Source organism: Scleropages formosus, chromosome 4 (assembly GCF_900964775.1).
Source record: "Scleropages formosus chromosome 4, fSclFor1.1, whole genome shotgun sequence".
Lineage (NCBI taxonomy): Eukaryota > Metazoa > Chordata > Actinopteri > Osteoglossiformes > Osteoglossidae > Scleropages > Scleropages formosus.
The window spans coordinates 28,744,964-28,769,302 of NC_041809.1; the positions used below are offsets into that span (position 1 = coordinate 28,744,964).

The window sequence follows — 24,339 nt, forward strand, 5'->3', positions numbered from 1 at the left end:
GTGTACGCTTCGCCAACTTCAGCCAGTGGATTATTTAGTGGTTCGGTGTGACATTGTCTTGCATCGATCGCAGCGAATTTCTCACGGCATTCGCTTCACACAGACTCGTAACTGACACATATTAATAGACGGCTGCGCGCACAGTCGCTCCACGTCTACAAAATTAAACAACGTTTGAGGGAAAACTCCCGAAAGTCCTCATGCCGCATCTTCTCCGAGCGCGGCAATTCATTGATAATTAAACATGTCTATCATTTACTCTCGCCAGACATTGGATGGAATGGTTGTCAGTTAATCTAGCAGAATTATTTTCAGTTTTATACTGGGCGACGACGCTGCCTATCATCTTTAATACCATCAAGCTAGATCGCCTTCGGAGTTTTTTACTTTCTACGCATTTCTATTTTCTCATTTATTTATTTTTTAAGAGAGCGACCCGAGTTGACCCCAGGCCAATCGGGTCGGATAAACGTACAGAGAACGGTTTATATTCCCCGGTACGTTCGTGGAAAAGCCCGAGTGACGCGGAATGGCAGTGATTGTGAAAGGCGTTTTTGTGGCCCCCCACCCTGTATCCACTGTCACGAGCCCCACCAGCAGCAGCAGCACCACCACCACCACCTCTGTCTAGACAGTGGCAGGTGTGAGCGTCTCTCTCAAGTCTAGACGACAACAGTCAGCCTTAAAGCTGCAGCAAATCTTATTTATAGACATTTTGTTCCGGGCATCAATGAACGTCGTTATACGTATTCGGAACATGTCGCACGCGACGACGGTCCCAGCCGTTTCGCGCCACCATGTTCCACGAACACGACACACGCATACGTTTAATGACATATATGTTCATATGTATTCGTGTACGCTTGCGTTTCTGAATTAACGAACTTTTATTTTCCTTGAGACGAAATGCCTATGTGAATGGTGACGGGGGGGGAAAAAAAAAATGTACATGCTGAGGAAAGCGGCGCGAAATGAAACTGATAACCGAAAGTACAAGAAGAATTTGATGATGGAGCTGCTGCGGGTTTTCTGCTCAATGAAATTCGGGCATGTGGACGTCGTGTGCTCTTTCCATTGTTACACAATTCACTCCACATAGGCGTCATATTTTAGGAATACATTTTACTTTCGCTGCATAGATCAAGCGGAGCCACCTAATGGATGTAGGTAAAACCATCTCTTTTCTTATACAAATTCAGTGGTGAATACGACAGAATTTACCCCACGGCATCCAGTCACGCGTTCAAAAGGAGGCATACGGAAGTATTATAAATACCATAATTAAATTCCACATAAAAGAGAAATACAATAAATGTAATTGTACTCATTTTCATGTTCACATGCTTTCATCGTGCCGGCTGAAATGGAACAGTGCACTTTTTGTTCATGGAGGAGATACGGTGTATAAGAAAATTCGGTTAACTTCATATATATTCATTCTTCGTGCTACTTTGAAACGCAAGCGACATTTAAGTAACAATGGTTACTTGGTACATATTGTACCGGACCTTCACGTTGGGGAATTTATTTGACCAGACGGGGGCGGACGTGTCCCGCTTACACCGGGAGTGAGCGCAACTACACTGGACGGAAACTCCATTACAGATGCTCCAACATTCCTGTCTCGTTGTGACGTTATTCAAACAAGCGTCACATGGGTCACGATTTTTGGCCAAATGCCCTTTTGCTTACCAGCGCAGGGGCGGGACTGTCGTCACGTGGACAATCGTGACCTGACACAAGGCCGTATCGTTTTGGGCTTGGATGAATGGATAAATGCTCATTTATTATAATGGGGCTGTGCTTGCCTTACTGATACGAAGACCGTATGTTATCAGCCTTAATAACATAAGATCCAACGCATAGACATTGGATCAACCGCTAGTTAGATTTTCCATGGCCTGGGATCCCATCCAGTGTGCATCCCTCCTGGCCTAGTGCCCGGTGCTTTGGGGACAGGCTCCAGACCAAAGTGACCCTTACAAAGGACAGCTGGTATCGTAATGGTTAGAACTACTGCCTTTGGACCCCAAGGTTGCAGGTTTGATCCCCACCTCTGGCTGTAGTACCCTTGAGCAAGGTACACACACACACACACACACACACACACACACACACACACACATTTTCAGAACCGCTTGTCCCTTACGGGGTCACGGGGAACCGGAGCCTACCCGGTAACACAGGGCGTAAGGCCGGAGGGGGAGGGGACACACCTAGGACGGGATGCCAGTCCGCCACAAGGCACCCCAAGCGGGACTCGAACCCCAGACCCACTGGAGAGCAGGACTGCGGTCCAACCCACTGCGCCACCGCACCCCCCTTGAGCAAGGTACTTACCCTGAATTGCTCCGGTAAAATTATCCAGTTGTATAAATGGGTAAATAATTGTAACTCACTTTGGAGAAAAGTATCAGCTAAAAATTAGTTAATGTAAAATAATGTGTGTGACCCTTGCAAGGGTATGCGATTAACAAAACTGACTAAGTGATATTGTTATTGTAACATTTGCTTAACAGTCAAGAGCAGAACTCTTTCCATAACTTGATTTGTTTATAAATCCAAAAGTCGCTCACTTCCGGTAACCCCTTGTTCTTGTCGGGGTCGCAGCGCTCCGGAGCCGATCCCAGACATAGTGCGCAGGGCAGGGTACATGTTGACGGTTGCGTTCTCTTCCATCATCTCAGAACAACATTAAAATTAGGTCCACTTTAAAATGACAGAAAACAGAACCATATCAATTCCATAACCTTTTAAATGCTCCTTTTTGACCAATTCAAACAAGAGTGTAGTATTAGTCAGCATCAAGCATGTTTCAATGTTTGTCATTTCGACAATTATCCATGTAATTTAAGTAAACACTTTGTCCTCAGCAGGGTTGCCATGATCTATCCCAGAAGCCAGGTAAAAGGGGGTACATACTAGCCAGGTCATAGGATGGACAGACACACACACTTTGGCGTCCAGTCTATTTGAACTCTGTGTCTCTGGACTGTGGGATGAAACTGGAGACCTAGAGGGAACCCATGAAAACTCCCCGTAGACATAGCGGGGATCAAAGCTACATTTGCTTGCACTCCACACCATTGTCTACACAATCACACACACATTGTCTGAAGCTGCTTCTCCCAAGCAGGGTCGCAGTGAGCCAGAGCCTAACCCGGCAACACGGGGCGCAAGGCTGGAGGGGGAGGGGACACACCCAGGACGGGTCGCCAGTCCATCACAAGGCATCCCAAGCAGGACTCAAACCCCAGACCCACCGGAGAGCAGGCCCCGGCCAAACCTGCTGCACCGCCACACTCCCTCTACATGATCAATAAAAGCTTAAGAACAGAGATGTATCTCAGTTCCCACTGGATAGGTTTTGGAAGTGTCTCAGCAAAAAAAAGTGTCTCAGTAGCTATAATAAATCAAAATATCATGTAAGAACATTTTTTATTAACTTTGAGCTAAAGTAAAATGAATGACTGAAAGTAAAAAGAGAAAACTAAATAAAGTTATTTTTGCCAGCAACCATTGCACAAGTACCTGCAGACAGAATTGCCGAAAACCCCTCATCTGCTCTCTGTTACATTTGACTTTTGAACTTATTGAGTAATGAATCCCCATTAAGACAAAAAGGGACCAACTGTATTTAATATGTAGTCGACAGGTGTCAGTAAACACTTCCTCAGGGAATGGAGTAGAACCACCTTAATTCAGCTCACTTAAAGTTGGCCTGGTGTTTATGAATTTTGGTGATTCTAATAACGCTTGAGTTGGAAGGTGCCCTGTTACCATGGAGACAAAAGAGCACCAATAAACTGAAAATGCATTCTGCCTTTATTCAACCCACTTCCAGTGCTAACTCCTGTCTGGTGTCCCTGATTTCAGTGATCAGTAACAAGATGAAGAATGCTGCACATGTTTATGGGATAAATTGTTCTACAGTCTTGAACTGAACAGGGGATTGTGGAGACAATATATTTTTATTTACACTCGTTTCAAATTAGCTTTCATTCCAATGTACTTCAAAATCAATAAAAATGTTAAAAATGAAAAGTCTTACAAAATATAGTTTTTCATTTCTGTGAGATTTTTATGGAAGCTTAACCAAATATAAATTGAGGGACATCTGATTTATTAAACATTTATTGATTGTGTAGATGACAAATGGATGGAGGGGAGTGTTGCAAGGGTTTTTATTTATTTTATTATAGAATGATGGGATTTTTTGGTGTTTCAGAATGAGTGCAGAAAATGAAAGAACAACTTTAGGTGTGCACCGTGTTATTAAAAGTGCAAATGAAATGAGATGTGCACCAATAGATGAAAGCCTCTTATTTCTTAAGAATTTTTGTTTTACCCTCAGATAAGTCTTGTTTCCCTATGTGTTCCAGTACATTTGGATTAATATAGTAGTGCATTTACTGATTTCTGCACTTAGGGCTCTACAGAACAGAAGGACCCCTCACCCAGGAGCACTGTGAATCATTCTACTTCTTAATAATTGTTTTTGGGTAAGATAGTCCTTGTCAAGGTTTTCCTGAGAAGATGCAAAGGCTCCACAGGTAATCCCTTTCAGAAATGAAAATGGTTTAGAGGGAGTTGATTTTTCATTAGTGTTAATTTGTTTCCCTTTTATGCATCATTGCTTAATCTGCCACATTTAGCCTATTTGGTTGGTATATGGGGCATGACAGCTACATTAGTGATAATATTTCAGTGTTGAGTAGCCAGAAACTACTACTAAGGGCCTGGTTTGTATTTTAAACCGAGTCCCACCACTGCAGCCATGCATACGTATTATTTAAAAAGACTTTTGAGTTATGATCCAACAACAGCTGGGTTACGGTCTGACTTTCTGTTGTGTTTTTAAGTTGAGGACCCAGTCTACTACAGTTCCTTAGCCTTTAGAAATTGCTACTGCTCCAAGGATTCATACAGATCTTAAAAGGAATTATAAAGGCAGTATTTCTTTATTTTTTAATCTACATCAACTCCAATTAAAAATAAAAGAGATATTCTTTTTTTTTTTTTTCCCTCACGGATCAGACTGGATTACCAGCCCACCAAAGCGGTGTCTGGTTCCACACACTGTCCAACTCGAATTTCTCCCTTCATCATTTCCGGTGATTAAAATCTTTATTTTATAAATAAATTAATCCTAAAAACTGTCATGCCAATAATAAAATGTAAAATAAAACAAGAAAAATCAATAAGACCAACTAACATAAATACACAATTCAACATATTGACACGTTCCGCGCTCTTCACTTTTGTAGTTTTCCGCAGCTACTCGTTGTGACATTGTTTCACATTCATGGTGGAAAGAAACTAATTGTACTTAAGAATCACGCTTCTGCATTTAAGTCTCTCTTCCTGCTGTAATGCACACACTGTATTTTCTATCAGATGTACATCGCTTTGGAGAAAAGCATCTGCTAAATGAATAAATAAATGTACATGTATGAAAATGGAACGTAAAGCCGCCACGGCATGTCAAGTTTCGAACGTCATTTCCGGACGAGTTCCGCTCAGTTTCGTTTCCAGCGGGGACTGACTGAGCTCGAGGATAAGGTACGCTGACGAACCCGCCTGTATGGTGCTCTCTTGGTAGAAATGAGCGGTTTATTCGAAGACGCACTGACTGGGCATATTTGATTTGAAAGGAACGGTGGGCGGGCAGCCCTGGTCACTGCCGGGGGTTATAGCTGGAAATCCGCGATGAGCTGTCAGTTCGAGAATCGCCCCGGTTGAGTAAGGTTCCCAAGCGTCTGCTGCGTGTTCTCGAAAAACAATACAGGAAAGTACCCAAGTCGCCGAACTTGGTGGGAAAGTCCCCCGCTGCTTCCGTGTCTCTTTACGCACTAGTTGAAACTTACAGCAGTCAGACGAGCTTGAATCCACATTCAGAGGGAGTCAGTCATAACCTGGTGTTTACACCCTTCCTCGTCTGCGTCGGATTTCTCACAGTGGAGCCGGTGCTTTGCGGCACCTTGAGTACACGGAGTAAGTGTTTCTGCCACTTTAAGTTACGCCATATTAGGGGTAACGTCTCTCGTGCTGCCTCTGCAGCTGATTCGGTTTTTAATTACTAGAGAACAGTAAGCATTGAGTGGATGTTTTCCTCATCGGTCTTTTAAATTTTAAAATGTACTGTTTTCAGAAAATATTTATGTGGCTGTCTGACTTCGAGAGTTTTTACTCTTTCTTTCATTTCATTTGTATTGACGAGAGAGGCGGCTAGCTAGGCGGCCTTAGTAATCGCAATTTAAAATAAGATTTTTTTTTTTTTTTTTTTTTTTTTAAAGCACTGTTACCACGTTGGGGTTACCCTTTGCTTCCTGAGTGCTCGTGATTTCTGATTCTAGCCGTTTGAGAGAACGGTTTGAGTCTCCGTGATACGGAAGGGCCACTGGCACTGCGGCGCGCCGTTAGCCCGAGCGCCGCGCGCGCCCACTCTCGCGCGCTCTCCCTCGGGCTCGGCAGAGTGCCGTGGAGCCATTTTGTGCTGCGAACCTGTTCCCGTCAGCACAGCCGCTCGCTCAGCTCACGATCGTAAGGTGGTTCACCCGTTTAGCATGTGTGTCACTTGATAGTGCTAAGGGAATTAATTAGTATTATTTTTAAAGTGGCGATTATAGAGCAGTGCGGCGACGCCGGTACGCATTTATTTTAGTCATTCCGTCGTAACTGTAATTGGAGTAATGGCGACGTCGTCCTCATCAATAAGCTCAATTCACTGAGTCTGCTGCGCGCTTAGTTAGTGTGAATAGAATGGCTTCCTCTGTCTGTGTATCCTTGCTTCAGTCAGTAGGCTTGAGATTTGGAACGACCTATGAATAGTTGTTTTCAGCGTTTCTGAATCTTTGGTGTAATGTGTATGTATGGTGACGTGTATAGGATATATGACACATAGTGGAAATGTTTAAACAGTTTAAAATAACCTTGCGGAAGTACTTCAGCAAAGCTGTGGCGAAAATGAGGAAAAGAAGATGCGGGAGCGCGCGCCGCACCTCGCGGTTGTCGGCTCTGAAGGGCTGAAGCGCGTGGCACCCGGACGCTGCACTGTCCTCGCGGCACCCTTTGCTTTGTTTGCACCATTGTTACGTACCGTCTTAGAATTAGATGCCAGATTTAGAAATATAACCACACTTGCTGTTTAATAGAAAAGGGCACCTATTGTTCAGTCGTTGCTTCCCGGGTATTGCCCATATTGACACAGAATTGCAGACGAGACACGGTTTGGGACGCTAGTTAATAATCATAAATCATCCAAAAGAATTGGCTAAATTTGATGTATTTTTGAAGGAACGTTGAATTTTAAACATTTATAGACATTTTTGGGTTTTTATTTCTGAGGCACTAAGCAGATGAGCAATGATCCACATGATCTTCAAATATGTCAGTGTCACCTTAGTCATGAAGCAGATTCCTCTCCCTTTGAGTGGCTAATCATAGGCTAATGCAGCTTTTTTTAAAACATATTCCGAATAACGTCGTTGTTTATAGGACTTAATTATGATTAGAAACATTGATTGATAGTTTTTTTTTTTTTTTTGCATTGTTTTATTTTTTGCTGTGAGTATTGGCTAAATGATGCTGACAGTCAACTGGACAATAGAATCAGTTTACTTAATATTGGATGTCTGAGTCAGCATATCAGAACAGTACAATATATGCAGTTTGTGGAGGATAAATGAATTTAAGTAATTTTTGTGCTGTTGGTTTGTATCAAGATTGCAGATGAAATCAGGACGTGGCAGTGACTTAACTGTTTTTGTCCCATCATTCAGGTTCACAATGTTGTAGTCATATGGTCTTGGGGAGTAGTGGGTTTTGGGCTCCCTTGTGATTGATATTGAATTTGTGCAATGTAAAATTGTAGCAATAACCCATTATTGGTTCGTTCAGTAACTTATTCAGTATAATTTGTTGATCTCAGTATAGTTTTACAATAATCCACCATATTTCTGTTTCTGAAAAATTGTTTTGATTGGTACAGGGTACTTGTTCATGGAATGAGTGGTTAGACTTAAGTAAAATTTGCAATGCATTTGGATGTGTATGTAACTCAATTTTTAGACCAGAAGAAACTGATATCTTTTACAGTTTCTGTTAAATATTAAATAGTAGCACATGCTTTCAGTACTAGCTACCCTGTTCCCTTATATTAAAACTGGGTTTTTAACACACTGCTGCTGTTCTCTAGTTCATCAGACATCACATGATTTCTTGTGTTGTAATGCAACTTATGGGAAGACATTTAACATTTACTTGTTTTTTTTTCATCCTCTAGGTTGGTGTGCTGAAGTCAACAAAGAAGTTCCCATTTTTAATATTTTTATTTATTTCATTTTTTTTGGATGTCGATTAATATTTCAACAATGGAAATCTAAATATTAAAACAAGGGATGTTCATTTCTGGGAGAGAGGTTTGAATAGTTTAATACTTTACCTTTTTACATAGTATAAAATTTGAATCTGTTATAATTTGTGCTTGTTAAATTATGTGCAGACTTAAAAGACATACCCCAGTTTTTACCATAGTCCCTGCTAATATTCATTTAATAAACCACAGTGTGAGTGATCCAGGCTGATGTTAAATGGTAGCTGTATGTTAGTCCCTCTTTTAGTTTTATTAGTAGCATCAGTAATTTGTTTAATTTCCTGTTAAGAACAGAGTTCTCATAGTGTTGTGTAACTAGTGTGTTTCCTATTAGAATCCAGATGTCTTGATGGAGAAGGCATCTATGGCTATACTCACTGAAATAATGAGAACAAATGTTAGACAGAATGACACTCAAAAGAATACACCATATTCTTTAATTACATGTACATTTATTCATTTTCCTAAATTAAATCTAATAGTTTATACATATTTCTATTTATTTATTCCACAGGGACTAAAAATTCAAACCTCTCTCCCTGAAAAGGGCATCCCTTTTACAGCTTCTCAAATGGAAATTTTACAAAACAGTTCATTCTTAAGGAGCCTGTGCAGCAGCAGTACCCCAGCAGATTTGCTCTATGATAACTCTTCCGAACTGTTCCGAATCTCCACGTTTGCCAAATTCCCCTCAACTGCAGCTGTTACAGAGAGGAGTCTTGCCCGTGCAGGGTTTTTTTATACAGGCGTTGGGGATCGTGTCCAGTGTTTTCGCTGTAATGTCACTGCAGACAATTGGCAGTCAGGAGAGTGCCCCACTGAGAGGCACAGACAGCTCTCTCCTTCTTGTACATTCATCAAGAGTTTACCTTCCACCTCTAGCCTTTTGTCGTCTTCCCACTCTGCATTCTCACCTCTGCGCAATTTGCCAGTTTTGCAAGTATCATCTTCTGCTACCAACACTACTTCCTCTTCTTCTGGGCAGCCAGATGAACAAGGGGGCTACTTCAACATGGGGTTCACAAGTCTGGCCCCGGCTAGTCCCCTAAGCTCCCGTGGTGTGGAGGACATGTTACATCAGCGTCCACCCACCTGTCACAACCCAAGCATGTGCCGTGAGCAGGAACGCCTAGATACTTTTCAGAACTGGACGCTAACAACAGTCACTCCTGCTGATCTAGCCAAAGCTGGCTTTTATTACTTGGGACAGGGTGATCGAGTGGCCTGCTTTAGCTGTGGAGGACAGCTCAGCAATTGGGAGCCTGGTGACAGGGCAGTATCAGAGCATCAGAGGCATTACCCCAACTGTCGCTTTGTGAGAGGAGACAGAACTGAAAATGTTCCTATCACTCCTGGTAGTCTGGTAAATGTGTCTAATCCAGCCATGCAGCAGTGTGAGGAAAGACTGCTGACATTTGTCAACTGGCCAACCAGAATACCAGTGCGACCAGATCAGCTGGCAAAAGCTGGCTTTTACTATGTGGGTAAGGGTTTGCCTCCATTTTGTTTGCTGAGTTCCTTTATTTTTAATGAAAATATTATGTTGCAGAATTATAGCCTGTCAGATTCAATTAAAATTCTGTGTTTTGTGTAGGTCGCAATGATGATGTGAAGTGTTTTTGCTGTGATGGAGGACTCAGATGCTGGGAGTCAGGTGACGATCCCTGGGTGGAGCATGCCAAGTGGTTTCCAAGGTATTATTATTATTATTATTATTATCAGCATCATTTTAAAAAATGTCTCAAATACTGCACTAAACTGCAGTTTACTGATTAAGGTAGTTAAGCAATTTAGATTTCAGGCTTATAACTTAAAGGTGTCCGTATCGTAAAGCTGAGTATTATCAAAGAACTGATATTACAGTTTCTGCTTAATTCCAATAAGGTTCCAGTTTTACAACCATTTTATCTTTCAGTGTAATACAATTTTAAAATTAGCAATGTTTGGAAATGGTGTCAAACTTCTTTCAGAACTTAATTCAGCAATATGTGCAAGTGCTTAAATGAAGAATTTAATAAGAATATCAGCAACTAACAAATTTTCCATAAACTTAAGAGATTTTGTAATTTTATGTCAGTGTAATGCTGTCTGATGGAAAAATGGCTTATGCTTGCTAGTATCGAGGTAAATGGTGATGCCCAAGAATCACATACGTGCAATTTAGTTTTTACATTTGATGCTTTCACCTCTGCGGTTGCAAGCCACACAAATGCTAGTTTTAGTCTGTGGAGTACCCTTAAATTTACTCATTCTGTGTGATGTATTTGCAGATGTGAATACCTTCTGCAAGAAAAGGGCCAAGAGTTTGTCCATCAGATTCAAGCTCGATTTCCACGGTTGTTTGAGCAGGTAAATATTTTGGTGATTGAAAGGGGGGGAAAAAAAGCTTTTTGTAAAAATAGTGTAAGATTAAAAACTAAAACAAATTCTTACTCTCTAGCTCTTGACAAATGGTGACGGTACTTCACGGGAGTTCACTGATCCACCAGGTAGGCGAACAGCTATATGCAGTTTTTTTTTAATCTCATGATAAAACTGGCATGTAAATGTTTTGAAATTTCTGCCTTGTTAAAGCTGTACAAAGTGATGTACAGATGGAAATAATAGTCTACAACTGGTTACGGCTTCTGTCATTCTTTAGTGGTTACAGTGTGCATCATGTCCACTGGCTGGGAAAGAGCTCTTTGTCTACAGTATGGTAAAATGCTTATTGTATTTGTTTTCAACAGTGGTGCACCTTGCGCCTGGAGAAGAACGTTCAGAAGATGCAGTTATGATGAACACTCCTGTGGTGATGTCAGCCTTGGAGATGGGGTTTGATCGTGCTCTGGTCAAACAAACTGTGCAAAGCAAAATTCTCACTAGTGGCGAGAATTACAAGGCTGTTCAAGAATTAGTGTCAGACCTACTCAGTGCTGAAGATGAAAAAAGGGAAGAGGAGAAGGAGAGGTTTGCAGAGGAAATGGCCTCAGGTACAAACAGGGGCTCATCAGTTTAGTGAAGAATCTGTTTATCAAATGTAATGTTGTCTTAAATTATTTGAGGGTTTTCTGTTGGAACTACTATTGACACTAAATAAATAATTGGAAATGTGACTTATTTGAGTCTCCACTGGAATTTCTCAAGTGTTTCTGTCTGTAATGTTAAACTGTGAGTAAAGTAAAAAGACATTTTTGAGGCTGGTTCCAGAGGTCCACAGATAAGTTAACTTCTTAAAGATGCTATAACATTGATTTATAATTGTTTTCAGATGGCTTCACATTTTTGAAGAAACATCACATTGCCCTTACTCAGCGCTTGAAGAGTGTTCAAAGCTTGATGGACCATCTGCTAGAGCAGTCTGTAATCCTCCAGCGGGAATACGACACCATTGCGAGCTGCACTTCAGTCAAGCAACAGACCAGCCAGCTTATAGACCTGGTGCTATCAAAAGGGAACGCGGCAGCTGAGGTGTTCCGAAACTGGATCCAAAAGAACGACGTATACCTCTTAAGAGAACTAATGGGTATTTAATTTTTCAGCTTTCACAAAAACAATTGTTTTAACCTGACCACTTCACTGTGATAACTTTGTGATGGACACTGGTAATCAGCCAGTCAGGTAGGCACATTGTAAAAGGGATTTCAAGTGAAGAGCTGCCAACAACAGGTGATGTTCAAGAGACGCGGTTTCAGACTTCCCCCACCCCGTCCCGGCTCCAAACAAAGAAAAAATCCTTGATCTCCTTTACTCCTTAGAACTAAAAACTATTGTTTAATTTTTCTTCTCACTGCAATTTCAGCCCAGTCAAATGAAGCTGTGTCACCGAGTCAAGATCTTTCAGGTATGTAGAGGGATAAATTCTTTTTTTTTTTTTTTAATTTGTGTGTTGCTATCACACAAGAATTCAGATTTAAAAACCTGACAAATGTAACCACTAAAAGAAAAGTATGATTGCTTTTTTTTTTCTTAACAGACTTGCCTATGGAGGAACAATTAAGGAGACTGCAGGAGGAGCGTACTTGTAAAGTGTGCATGGACAAGGAGGTCAACATTGTCTTCATACCCTGTGGGCATCTGGTGGTGTGCAAAGAGTGTGCACCATCATTACGCAAGTGCCCTATCTGCAGAGGGCTTGTCAAGGGCACTGTCCGAACTTTCCTTTCCTAATCTTTCATTGATTAGTTGCATGTAGTTGTTGAACTAATACTCTAGCAAACAATGCATTTCTAGTCTGCTTTTCTGTTCTGTTTCTTTCTAACAGTGGTAATATTTATTTAAAAAAAAAAAAAAAACACAAATTCCTTTGGCTTCACAATCTGCCATTTCCTCTTTCACTATATGTATGTCACATGGCTTGTGAATTGCATTCAAATACAGTTTTATCTCTTGAAAAGAGTATATGGTGCCTTGTCTTTCCAGGTATTTCCTGGCACAGTGAGTGAAAGTGACGCATTTAAAAATTGCTTGAATACCTCTGATGAACCTGCAGCATAACAGGATGTGGCCCAGAGAACACAATCTTTTAAACTCTTACTCAGCTGACCTTTGTGATAAATGCATCAGTGGCAGATTCTTCTTAACAAATAAGTGTGCTGCTTTAATCAGTTTGAGGACTTCTGTGACATTCGATTTCCTGAAGGCTGTGAGAATGAACTTGCTTTACTGCTGTGTGCAATATTTTAATTTTTTTCTCTTTCAGATTTTGAATATTTATTCCTGATTGCAGTCATTAGATAACGATATTCCTGACATTGTAACTTACAATCTAAAAAGTCACTGAAAAACTTTCAGAATGGTCCTACAATATTTGTTACAGTATGCTTGAAAGAAAAATTAAATTTAATTTCTGTTAAGTTGGTTTTTGTGGACAAAACATCCAGTTTTTATTGATGATCTGGCGTTAAATATGTCCTGGTGACTCTTGTATGTTACAAGTTAAAAACCACACCAATCTGTGTTTGTGTGTGGTTTTTTTTTCTCTTCTTCTCTCCTGAAATTTGAAAACTGGTTTCAAGACCCATAAAGAGCAAACATATGAAGAATGCATACTGTGGAAACTGAAGCTTTTCATTTAATATCCAGTTGTAGTACTGTGAATTGACCTTTTGTATTGCTTTTGAAACAGAACCTTCCAAGTCTTTTTTTTTTTTAAAAATCATAAGCAGTTAATGGAGAAAGAATGTCAACTTAATGTTTTTAGTTTTTGCAGTGTTTTCGACGTAAATATTTTTAAAGTGGTAGTTTCAAGCTCAATGTGTGAATCTGTAAGTAAGCTAAAAAATAGCACCTCTTTAATGGAAGAATGATCATATTTATGAAGATGTTTGTATTTCAGAAGTTTTTTTTGCCAAAGCACATATGCTCCTATCTTACACTGTCTGCTCTAAAATTTTTAATGTATGTTTTGTATCAACTGTATATGTATTTAACTAGCAAAGTGTTTTTTTTTTTTTTTTTTTTTTTTTTTTTTTTTTTTTTTTTTTTTTTGGGAAGCATCACAAAATATCTGGCTTCTGGTTTAAAGTGACAGTTGAAACATGTAGGTATGTCATTCTCTGGATAAGTAATGCGATGAAGCTGATGGAGCTTGCGAAATATGTTCCTTGCAATGGATGTGCCGTTGAAAAAACAACTTGGATTTCAAGGCAAGGGAGGAACACAAGTGGTTTGAGTGGTTTGCTGTGTTCTGTGCATGTGTGGGCAGTGCAAACATGGGGAGAAACAGGCAAATTCCACACAGTGAGCTAGACTCAGACCCCATGGCCACTAAGCAGCTTAGGAGCTGAGATGTACTGGCTTCACTTGCTGTGCTACCATGTCCCCCATGTTTAATGTATCCATATGTAAAATTGCTCTTACCACAACCATATATATGGCCACTTTGCTATTGATTTTATGTGAAATGATTGAATGTTGATTGAATGTTCCCAAAAAAAATGTGATTTGAGTGGTGGGATGTGGCTCATCCATGGTCTTTCCAGTGACATATTGCCTTTTTTTTTTTTTTTTTGTGTGTGTGTGTGTAATTGTTGAATAGCTCTTGTCAAAGTTTGTTGCCATATAAGTAGTATGACTGGAAGGAAGTGTCAGGCCTAGTGCTGTCTATTGTAATTTTAAGGGATTTTCTTGAAAAACCTAGTGAAAACATCTGGCAAATTTAGCATTTTGGTTTACTAGAATAGATGTGGAAAATCTCAGCTGCAGTTTCAGGTCAAAATTCTGGGTGTTTTTACAGAAAAGGAGGGAAAGTGTCAGTGCTGTTTATGTAGTAGGGTTTTCTGGGTAATTTTTCAGACAAGAAGGTGGTTGCATTGTGTTAAAACTGAAATGACAGGACTGAGTGTCAAAGAACTTGGCAAGAACAAAAACCATCTTATCCTCTGCTTTGTGAGAAGCACTGGATCCCTTAAAACTGAAATGCATAAGCTATTACTTTTTTCACCAAAACAAATATGTAAAGTGAGTGTTTCTGTAAAATATCCATTTTATATAAAACTGAAACTTAATTGGTTCATGTAAAATGGGTGGTTAAATGGCATGCTGCTGAAAATAAGCAGCTGGTCTGGTTATAAAACTGAAAATTAAATTGACATAGGCTTTACTTCAGTACAATTACTACTGCAATATTGTGGATGTATTTTGTCTAGAAATGTGTAAGTAATTTTTTTTTTAAGACTAATGCAGCTGTCAATACTTTGGTGAATTCAAGTATTGTGTTCCTTTGTGTACTTTTAAGTACAATGCAAGGCATTTCAAATGCCATAAATAAACACATTAGGAGGTGTGTTTTTGTTTGCTATATGTATTTGCCCTTTACTAAAAGCATGTGGTAGAACTGGATTAGAGGGTTGGTTGTGACCTTTAGGTGTTTTGTCCTTGTAATACACCAGGGGGGTGCGGTGGCGCAGTGGGGTTGGATGGGTCCTGCTTTCTGGCAAGTTTGGGGTTCGAGTCTCGCTTGGGGTACCCTGCGACAGACTAGCATCCCGTCCTGGGTGTGTCCCCTGCCCCTACAGCCTGTGTTGCCGGGTTGGGCTCTGGCTCCCCGCAACTCTGCTTGTGACAACAGCTTGTGTGTGTGTGTGTGTGTGTGTGTGTGTGTGTGTGTGTGTGTGTGTGTGTGTAATACACCATTGACACATTGTGTGTCTTTACGTGGCTTGTACCACTAGGGGCACCACTGAGTGCTGGTCCAGCTTCTCTGAAGCATGGCTGTATCACCAGGGCCACTGCAGTTACAGACAACACAGGTCAGCGATCCAAAGCAGTAGGAGAAATGATCTGGCCGGGGCATCAATCTAAAGCAAGGTACAGTGCGCTCAAGCAAGTGATTTTTTTTGGGGGGGGGGAGATGATAAAGGTGGTGAATTAGATGTGAGATGATGCGGTCTCAGAGGAGCTGACAGGACTTAGGTCCGTGAAATTCGGGATGGATGAGCGCTGATGCTGGTAAGGAATGAGAACACAGTTATTTTAAATACAACACGGGTTTAGTAAGGAGTATAACGACAACCTATACACTGCCTTTGGGTAGCAGACATTTGTTTTTATTAATGCATACTTTTTTTTTTTTTTAGTCGGTGAAGAGCTGTGCTGCCAAAGTGGACAAAATCTAGTGTGCTGCATGTGTAGAAAGTACCACATTGTCCACCAGCACCGGAGCAGTGGGGAAGAACCCAAAAAACAAGAGTCCTTATTAAATCTCAGAACAGCATTGCTTTAACATTTAACTAAACAGTATATAATGAAGAGGTGCAATATAAGGAAATGGGATATTTGCAGTATTTATACATTAACAAGATAAAACCTGTTAATATCAGCAACTTTTAACATGAATTTATCCATGGTACTTTCCCCTCATTTTTCTTCAGGTTCCAACCTGTGTACAACAATCTTGGTTATCATCCTAGTCTCTCGCTCGTTCCCAGTGACATCCATCACCACTTCGCATGATTACAGTATGGAGAGGAGTTGTACTGAGCTTTGTTGGTGGTGAACAACGAGATGTTTGGGTGGTTCTACAGTTCACCGACTTTTAAATTCGAAGACAAAACCAGCAGCATGGGGGAGGGGGAATTTGCGTATATAATATTGACCTATAGAACAATAAGCAATTAATGAGGAAATGGGTAATGCAGGTGCTTCACAGCTCCTGTGTTCAAATCAAGTGTTTGCATATTGCGCATGTTCTCCCCACAAAACTCTGAGATGGATTTCATTTGAGTTGGTTACTCTAAGTTGCCCTCAGTGTATATATGTGTGAACTAATAAGGGCACGTGATTGCTTTGCAGCAGTGGTCATCCAGGTTATATTCTGTCTCACTCCCTCTGCTTCCAGGATAGGCTCTGGACCACTGTGACCCTGTAGCGGACAAGCGGATATTGATAACGGATCGATGGCAGGTTTGGCTAAGGTAAGATGAATATGCTATAAGGTGTGAACTACACAGAGACCCAGCTGTATGATGCCCTGCTGTAGGTTTTTTCCAGCAGATTTGTGACCCTTATTTTTGACAATATCTGATTATAACACACATTTACCACACTGATACATCACAAGACCGACAGGGGGCATTTCAAATCAAAAGCATCTTTGTTCACTATAAAATTTAATATTTAAATTACCTAATTTTGGGGGGCACGGTGGCGCAGCGGGCTTGGCCGGGTCCCACTCTCTAGTGGGTCTGGGGTTCGAATGCTGCTTGGGGTGCCTTGCGACGGACTGGAATCCCATCCTGGGTGTGTCCCCTCCCCCTCCAGCCTTACGCCCTGTGTTGCCGGGTTAGGCTCCGACTCGCTGCGATCCCACTTGGGACAAGCAGTTGTAGACGTGTGTGTGTGTGTGTGTGTGTGTGTGTGTGTGATATAATTTTCTAATTTGTCTAAACACTGGCTCATTTAAGATCTTGATTCATATTCTGTCTTTGATTGGTTGAAAAGCAAACACGTATGAGAAATAACTTTTCAGAACAGGCTGGGACTTTTAAATAGTTAAGGGGGGGGGGCATTTTCCACTGCCTATTGCCCAGTTGGTGAAGGGGCTAATGCAGTGTCATTGCTAAATGCAGGGAGTGTGATCACCTGAATACAGTGCAGTTTCCCATGCAGGAAATGTCACCCCTTGCCTTTTACTGTTAATAGAATCAGAGAACATAACAAATACTGGGAAATATAAAATATCTGTAGGACTTTGTTTTGTTGCCATTGGAGCTCATGATGGGGGGGGGGGGGGATGTGAACATTTTTGTAACTTTGATACCAAAGGGTTATTGCAGAGAGCTTGTAAATTGATCAGGTTAGAAGCTTTTCTTGAGTTTTAGAAACATTTCTGTTGTACGTAACCATGTGCCAGGTACTACGTACAATATGCAACAAAGCCAACAAACAAGTTTCTGTGCACAGAAGCAGAAGGACAGAGCAGCCTTCATGAGGAGTTGCAAACAAACTCATGTGCACACAGATTTCTGTGACTGTACTCTGTTCCTGTGTACCTCCAGTGGACTGTTGGATTCTTAGGAAGTACGTGCGACTGACGCAATGGAAATCGGTCACTATAACAACTATGGAAGGAGCGGCTGTCTAATACTGTAGTAAATATAGCCTCTGGACCACATCTCTGTTCGAGGAGCGGAGTGCGCTCTTGTTTCACTGGAACACAACACAAATGACTAGTCTGATACAAACTCATGCATGATCCAAAATTTAAAAGAAAGGAACTCATGCTTAAATATATATAATCTCAGAAAAATGTAATAAGACTGAACAGGTATTTAAAAAATAGGAGCAGACTTCTCCATTAACATTCCCCCCCCCCCTCAGTAAGCCATAATTTGGGAACACATTTTTCAAGTTCCCCAGAACTTCGGCCTGATGTTCTCTCCATCACCGAAGTGGCCTGGTGCGTCATACCAACATCTCATCCTATTTTTCGTGCTATAATTGTAAACTGTCAGTGAAAAGCCAGTAACTATGGAACGGTTTGTCGATTTTAATCTGAAACTCAACCTGGAATAATGGTTAAACTTTGAAAATATGTCATATTTGAAAATTGGTCACTTAGAAAACACATATTCTATGAATGAGCTTTCAGCATCCATTACATTTATTTGTTTGGCTGACACTTTTCTCCAAAGTGGTTTACAATGTTAAGATTAGTTATTTACTCATTTACACGATATATTAATACCCATTAGACGAGCTTTAGAATAATCCATCATTATGAAACCCGGTAAGGACCTTTCCATTCTCATACTGGTCCACTTCTCTGCTGTTTCATCAGCAAAAAGTACATCCTTTTATAATAAACTACAATCTCTTCACACATTTTGCTTCCTCCACCTGTCATCCACCCTCAATGCTGAGGATTTTGCTTTATTCTTTACGCACGGTAAATTCCACCACCAGCAGGCTCCTGATGCTGGACATCTAAGAAAATGAAATCTTTGACCTTCTGCAACAACACCAAGCCATCACCTCTTCCCTTGTTCCCGCCTTCCTCTCTCACAGTCCATTTCTCCACAACTCAATTCTTTTGTTTCTTCAACCATTAATCCCTCATCCTGCTCTGGTTGCTTCCTATCACCTTTTAAATTTACCCAAATCTTATGTGTTTAAAAAAAAAAAAAAAAAAAAAACATCTCTGGACCTAAACTCAGTTCTGAATTACAGGTGAGTCTCTTATCTCCCTCTCAAACACTCTTTAAAATGCCCCCTAACACCAGTTGTCTGCATTCTTTGCACCAGGATGATTTTCTTCAAGGTTTCCAGTATGTAATCAAGTTTCACCATTGTATGAGACTGTTCTTGCAGCACTGAAAGCTCAGCTAAAGTTCCCTTCCTGTCCTCAAGTCATCATTCTCTCTGCAGCATTTGACCCTGTCAACTACTGGATCCTCTTGAACAGCTTGAAATCAAAGTATCAGCGCTGAAATGATCTAAGTTGTAGCCATTGGGTAAATCACACCAAGTGACTTTGCACAAATCTCTGCCCCTCAGTCTCTCTCCAGTGGTGTTCAGCAGGGTTCGGTGCTTGGTCCCTTACTGTTTTTAATGTGCGCTGCTTTCCGGGGCTCTGTCATTGCCTCTTACAGTTTCTCCTGTCACTACTGTGCTAATAATACCAAGGTCCTCTTCTCTTTTCGCCCAAGCGCCACAAACATATCTTGTCTTTTTGCAGCTTGTCTCTGACACCTCTGCTTGAATAACCAACCACTATCTGCATTCCAGTTTATTCATTTAACTGACACTTTTTTCCCAAGTGTGACTTGCAGTGTTAAGCTACTATGATTTACAAATTTATGCAGTTCAGAAAGTGTGTGTGTGTGTGTGTGTGTGTGTGTGTGCGTGCGCTCAAGGGTACAGGAGTTCGAATTCAAACCTTGTCCTTCAAGCGCAAGGCACAGCTCTGACCTCTGCAATATCTGCTGCCTCGTGAAGTGTCTCCAGTAAATGAGATCCTCTGTCTTCCAGCAGGTCCTTCCCTTGTGGAGGCTATCAAACGGGACAGTCTGTTCATTTCATTTGCTTCTTTGGTAAACAGCCTGTGTGTAACAGTCTGTCTCTCCCAGCGCACTGAAACCATAACCTGATCCAGGAGATACCTCCTGTACAACATTCGCAAGATCTCGTACACACTCTATACAGCTCCTAATAGGCCCTGGGGATACCTTGATTGGACTAGTGCAACTCCCGCCTTCCTGGCCTTCTGCCCTTTGTTATCAACCCTTTCCAGCTCATTCAAATGGCATTGCACAAGTTGTTTCACCTCCCAAGGCATTTCCATGTGCTTCTCCTTATAGCTCTCATTGGCTTCTTGCGGCTGCCCATAAGTTCATGTCTATGGCTACGGCCTACAAGATGTTCCAAGGATCTGTTCGCTGATTGTTTTCAGTGTATGATCACTCCTTACACCCCAGAAAGGCTGCTTGGTAGTCCCATGCACGAGAGGTTCGGAACCAAGGGTACAGAGGTTCTTGGTTTTGGCTCTGATGTGGCAGAATTAGGTCTTACTCTGAGCACACCATGCCACACCACAAGGAGAGAATGTGGTGTAACTTTCAGAAAACATCTCCTTTTGCACATCGTTGCGCATACTTCACCAGGTTGTGTTGCTTAGGCCCGTCATGGTTTTCTAAAACCTTTACTACCTATTACTTAGTAAACCAGTGTGGCCAAACATGGAAGTCATTTTGGATCAGGTGGAGACTGGAGGTTCTGTATAGAGTATATATAAATGAATCATTCTTAGTTAATTATTCTTTTTGGAATTTGATGTGAATGAAATTCAGAATTTACTTTTAGTGGCGTCTTCTTATTTTACTGATGCACTTTGTTTTAGCACTGAAGCTTCGTGCTAATTTACTTTTTCGGGGGAAACCCTCACACTTCTCCTTTTTGCATTCAAAACTTTAAATACGTGCTCATGCTGAACTCCACATTAGCTGCTAGAGTCATGTTTCAAATGGCAGAATGTATTTTAAGCCTTCCAGATTACAAACATACTCTTCTTACATGAGTGAGCACAGGTGGCTAACATATACTAAAGGGTTAAGTCTTACGTAACTACAGTTGCTCCATTACATTTCTGCCGCTGTTGTGCTAATTAGACGAGTTCACAATTATTACCAATAATATTAGGGATTATTATTTTATCACGGGTCACTTTCGGTATCTGACCAATTAATCGTAATGTGTGTTTTACTGCACCTTGTTCAAAGGGTACTATAACTAGCAAGAAGTGGGACTCTGTGAGGTGCTGCGAGATGGATGAAACAGTCAATAAAATAAGATAAAATAAGTTTTAAAAGCTCAGATTTTTATGTTCATACAGTTTGTCTAAAATAATATAACTACTTTATTACGGGAATGGGGGTGCGGTGGCGCAGTGGGTTGGACCACAGTCCTGCTCTCCGGTGGGTCTGGGGTTCGAGTCCCGCTTGGGGTGCCTTGCGGCGGACTGGCGTCCCGTCCTGGGTGTGTCCCCTCCCCCTCTGGCCTTCCGCCCTGTGTTGCCGGGTAGGCTCCGTGACCCCGTATGGGACAAGGGGTTCTGAAAGTGCGTGTGTGTATTACGGGAACTCCTAGTCTCTTGAGGACTGTCTTTGAGAGAGAAAAGCACAGGCCATGACACTGGTCTGGTACGTGTTTATTGAAACACAACTATTTAATACTGTGTTACATTGTATTCATTTCAATTCTTTTTCAACAGTTCCTTCATTGCGTATATAATTATCCAGCTTTTCAAAATTTGTGCAATGGGTTGCCTTGCAATTGTCTGTAATGTGACGGAAAAAAAAATCGAATTCTTGCATAGGGTAAGATATCTTATGGATTTCTCATCATACAACATCCTGTGCATGCAAGAAAAATTGTGCATCTCGAAGGGGGAGCTACGCTTGTGCTCTCCAAAAATTTTACACCTGTCATGCCTACACACACATATTGCACATGTTCTCTAAATAAAATGTGTTCTTGTTCTGTAACATATAAGTCTGAGGTTAAATGTTATGTGGTTCAGTGCACATACTATTAAAGTCAACTTTTTAAATCTATATTTATTATAATGAACTTTTTGTTGGGACTTTCCAGGAACCTTGAAACAATAATGCTTTAGTGCCAGAAAAGTAGAACATATGCTATTGTGGAGGTCAAATGCTGTACATTAACCATGTGAAATCTATACCTTTTCATGGTACTTTTATTGGGCCATTTTATTCTGTTACTTGGGAGGCGTCAAGGTATAACGATCCAAACAACATCAATCCACTTGACAAAGCGGTGTCTAATTGTAAAACTGTGACCTTTTAAAACCTGTCCTTCATATTGCACTGCTTTGTATATTGTGTTTAATGTAGATAACTTAAAATGGTCAAAAGGCATTGTATTTAGTTTTCTATAAATTACCTTCATTTTTACACTGATTTTATTAATATTTTTAACTGAAAGCTAAAATGCCTTATTTTAAATTTAAATCAATTGACTAATACAGCAGCTTAATGCATAGAGCTACCTTTAAAATGTCTCACAGGGGACATATTATGGTAATTTAAATGTTTACCATTAGCTTAGACAAGATTTAACAATTTAGAAACAAAATTTTTAGTAGCACGGTTTTTTTGTTAATCTTTTAGCTGTGTGTCATAATGTGCAGCCAAGGCAACAGCGAGAATGTTTGAGTACAGGCTGTCTTGGCCAAGGGTGGGGGCTGCGGCAGAAGATTTGCACGAGCCAGTGCAAATACTAATTTGGTAAGTCATGTCAGGGTTGGATGAGTAGAGGACAGCTGTGAAACTGGACACTGGGTGTCGATTTAGTACAAGGGCACTGTGACAAATTGCAAAGACAGTACCGATGCACTATACACCCAGACATTCTGCACCTCCCATCCCCCAGCGATTGTTCTCGCCTCTCCTGTGGACTTAAACGGTGCGCTCCATCCATCTCTTTAGCTTTCTTTATTCTACATTTCCCTTTGTGTGTAAACTGCAAAGCGTAATATAGTGTTGTTATACAGGACGCTTTGTGTCAGCTCAGCACCTGCTAATAATATGCAATTATTCTGCGAATTGTGGACGTGTTTGCGCATATGAGGATGTTACAGATTTGGTTTGTAGCTCGCGTAGGTTCTCCGCAGGATCCTCGGAGCAGTCTTTCGTAATGAACAGCTCCCATGAAAACTGGCACGTCGCAGCCTTAAAAACACATTAGCTGTGGTAACAACTGCTTGTTCGCCGTCTCTCCTTTCAGACGCTCGGCTGGCTTCCACGATCCACATCCCTGACATGTCATATTTTAAACTAGTGCTTTAAACACCTTGTCTTTGCACAATGGTGTTGAGGACAAGAAGGTTAGCTGGAGGAGGTGTGGTCAGAGCTTACTAGCAGGATATATGACACTAAGAGGCAAGGTTTACGGTTTTCGGGTATCATTTCTCGGAGTATAATTCACATATTTAGAAAGCGGGAGTTGTTTGGGAGTTTGAGTTATAACATTGAGATGCACTTTTGTATTCTAGTTTTATATTTGGCATTAAAAGTTGGCTTTAACTGATGCTGCATTAAATACTGACATATTTTGTAATGGCAATGTCATATTTTCAGATATAATTTACACACTAGATGCGATTTATGAACCGAACCGAATCCAAGCCCATGTTCAACTATCGTTTGCATTTGTAATTAACAGAAGTTGGTCAGATATTGAAGCTCAGTTCTGCGAGGTACCATTAAAGGCTGAAGCTTCTACAGTCTAACGGTGCAAATCACTTCACAGATGGCTTCTCCAAGGAAAAGTAGGGAATGAGGCTCTGGTCCGAATACTGTAGATATGCAATAGAAAGAACAGGCAGCTTTAAAACAGTCACACTCAGCATTCTGCATATTTGTAATATTTACAATGTTGGCAACTGAAGGAGTTAATTAACCTCCATCAGCAAGTTCTCAGCAACTGTGTCTCTTAGGGACAGGCTGCAGCAACTTTACTTCCAAAGCTCTGAATCACTTCCCAGCCAGAATCACTTGATTCTGTACTCTGTGCCAAGGAAAAATTTGTGTGGCTGCCAAAATGGAGGGCACTTTTCAATATTAACGTGCAGAAATATAGAGGAAAATGAACACAGCAATGAAGACCAACTGCTTCAGATAAGGGTCAACACCATTAACACAGGAAATAGCAACAATGTCCTAAAACTTCAGGCTGGCACAGACATTAATAAAATCCCAGGCAGGTTCTGTAAAAGCTTGGCTCAGCTTTTCTTCCACTTGTGTCACTCTGTTCTACTAACCCTCCCCTGTCCCTCCCATCTACATATGGGAAGGGTCCTGAGAAGAGGAGGAAAGCAGTTGTCCCATCTTGGGTGACCGTGATGTAAGTCGCCGGCCTTTCAAAAACTAAACTGGGCATTAGAGACATACGGCAGCCAATGAGAAGTGAGCATGCGGACAACGACCTGACCAATGAGTGAGGAGCTACCAGGTATATAAAGC

The 24,339-nt window shown here is 41.0% G+C and overlaps 1 protein-coding gene across 4 annotated transcripts; it reads left to right on the top strand.

The window, feature by feature from the left end:
• Positions 1-5,528: 5,528 nt before the first annotated feature.
• On the top strand, positions 5,529-12,631 carry birc2 (baculoviral IAP repeat containing 2). Of its 4 annotated transcripts, XM_018751816.2 has the most exons (10): positions 5,547-5,562; positions 5,655-5,994; positions 8,285-9,858; positions 9,969-10,068; positions 10,645-10,723; positions 10,815-10,863; positions 11,104-11,346; positions 11,625-11,879; positions 12,156-12,197; positions 12,330-12,523. In XM_018751816.2, exons 3-10 carry the CDS (start codon positions 8,724-8,726, stop codon positions 12,521-12,523), a joined length of 2,097 nt encoding a protein of 698 aa, XP_018607332.1. In that variant the 5' UTR covers positions 5,547-5,562; positions 5,655-5,994; positions 8,285-8,723. The 4 variants fall into 4 exon arrangements, with proteins under 4 accessions (XP_018607334.1, XP_018607332.1, XP_018607336.1 ...); XM_018751818.2 differs by lacking the exon at positions 5,655-5,994 and having other exon boundaries at positions 5,529-5,562; XM_018751820.2 differs by having other exon boundaries at positions 5,551-5,994; positions 12,330-12,631.
• The last annotated feature ends 11,708 nt before the right edge of the window (positions 12,632-24,339 follow it).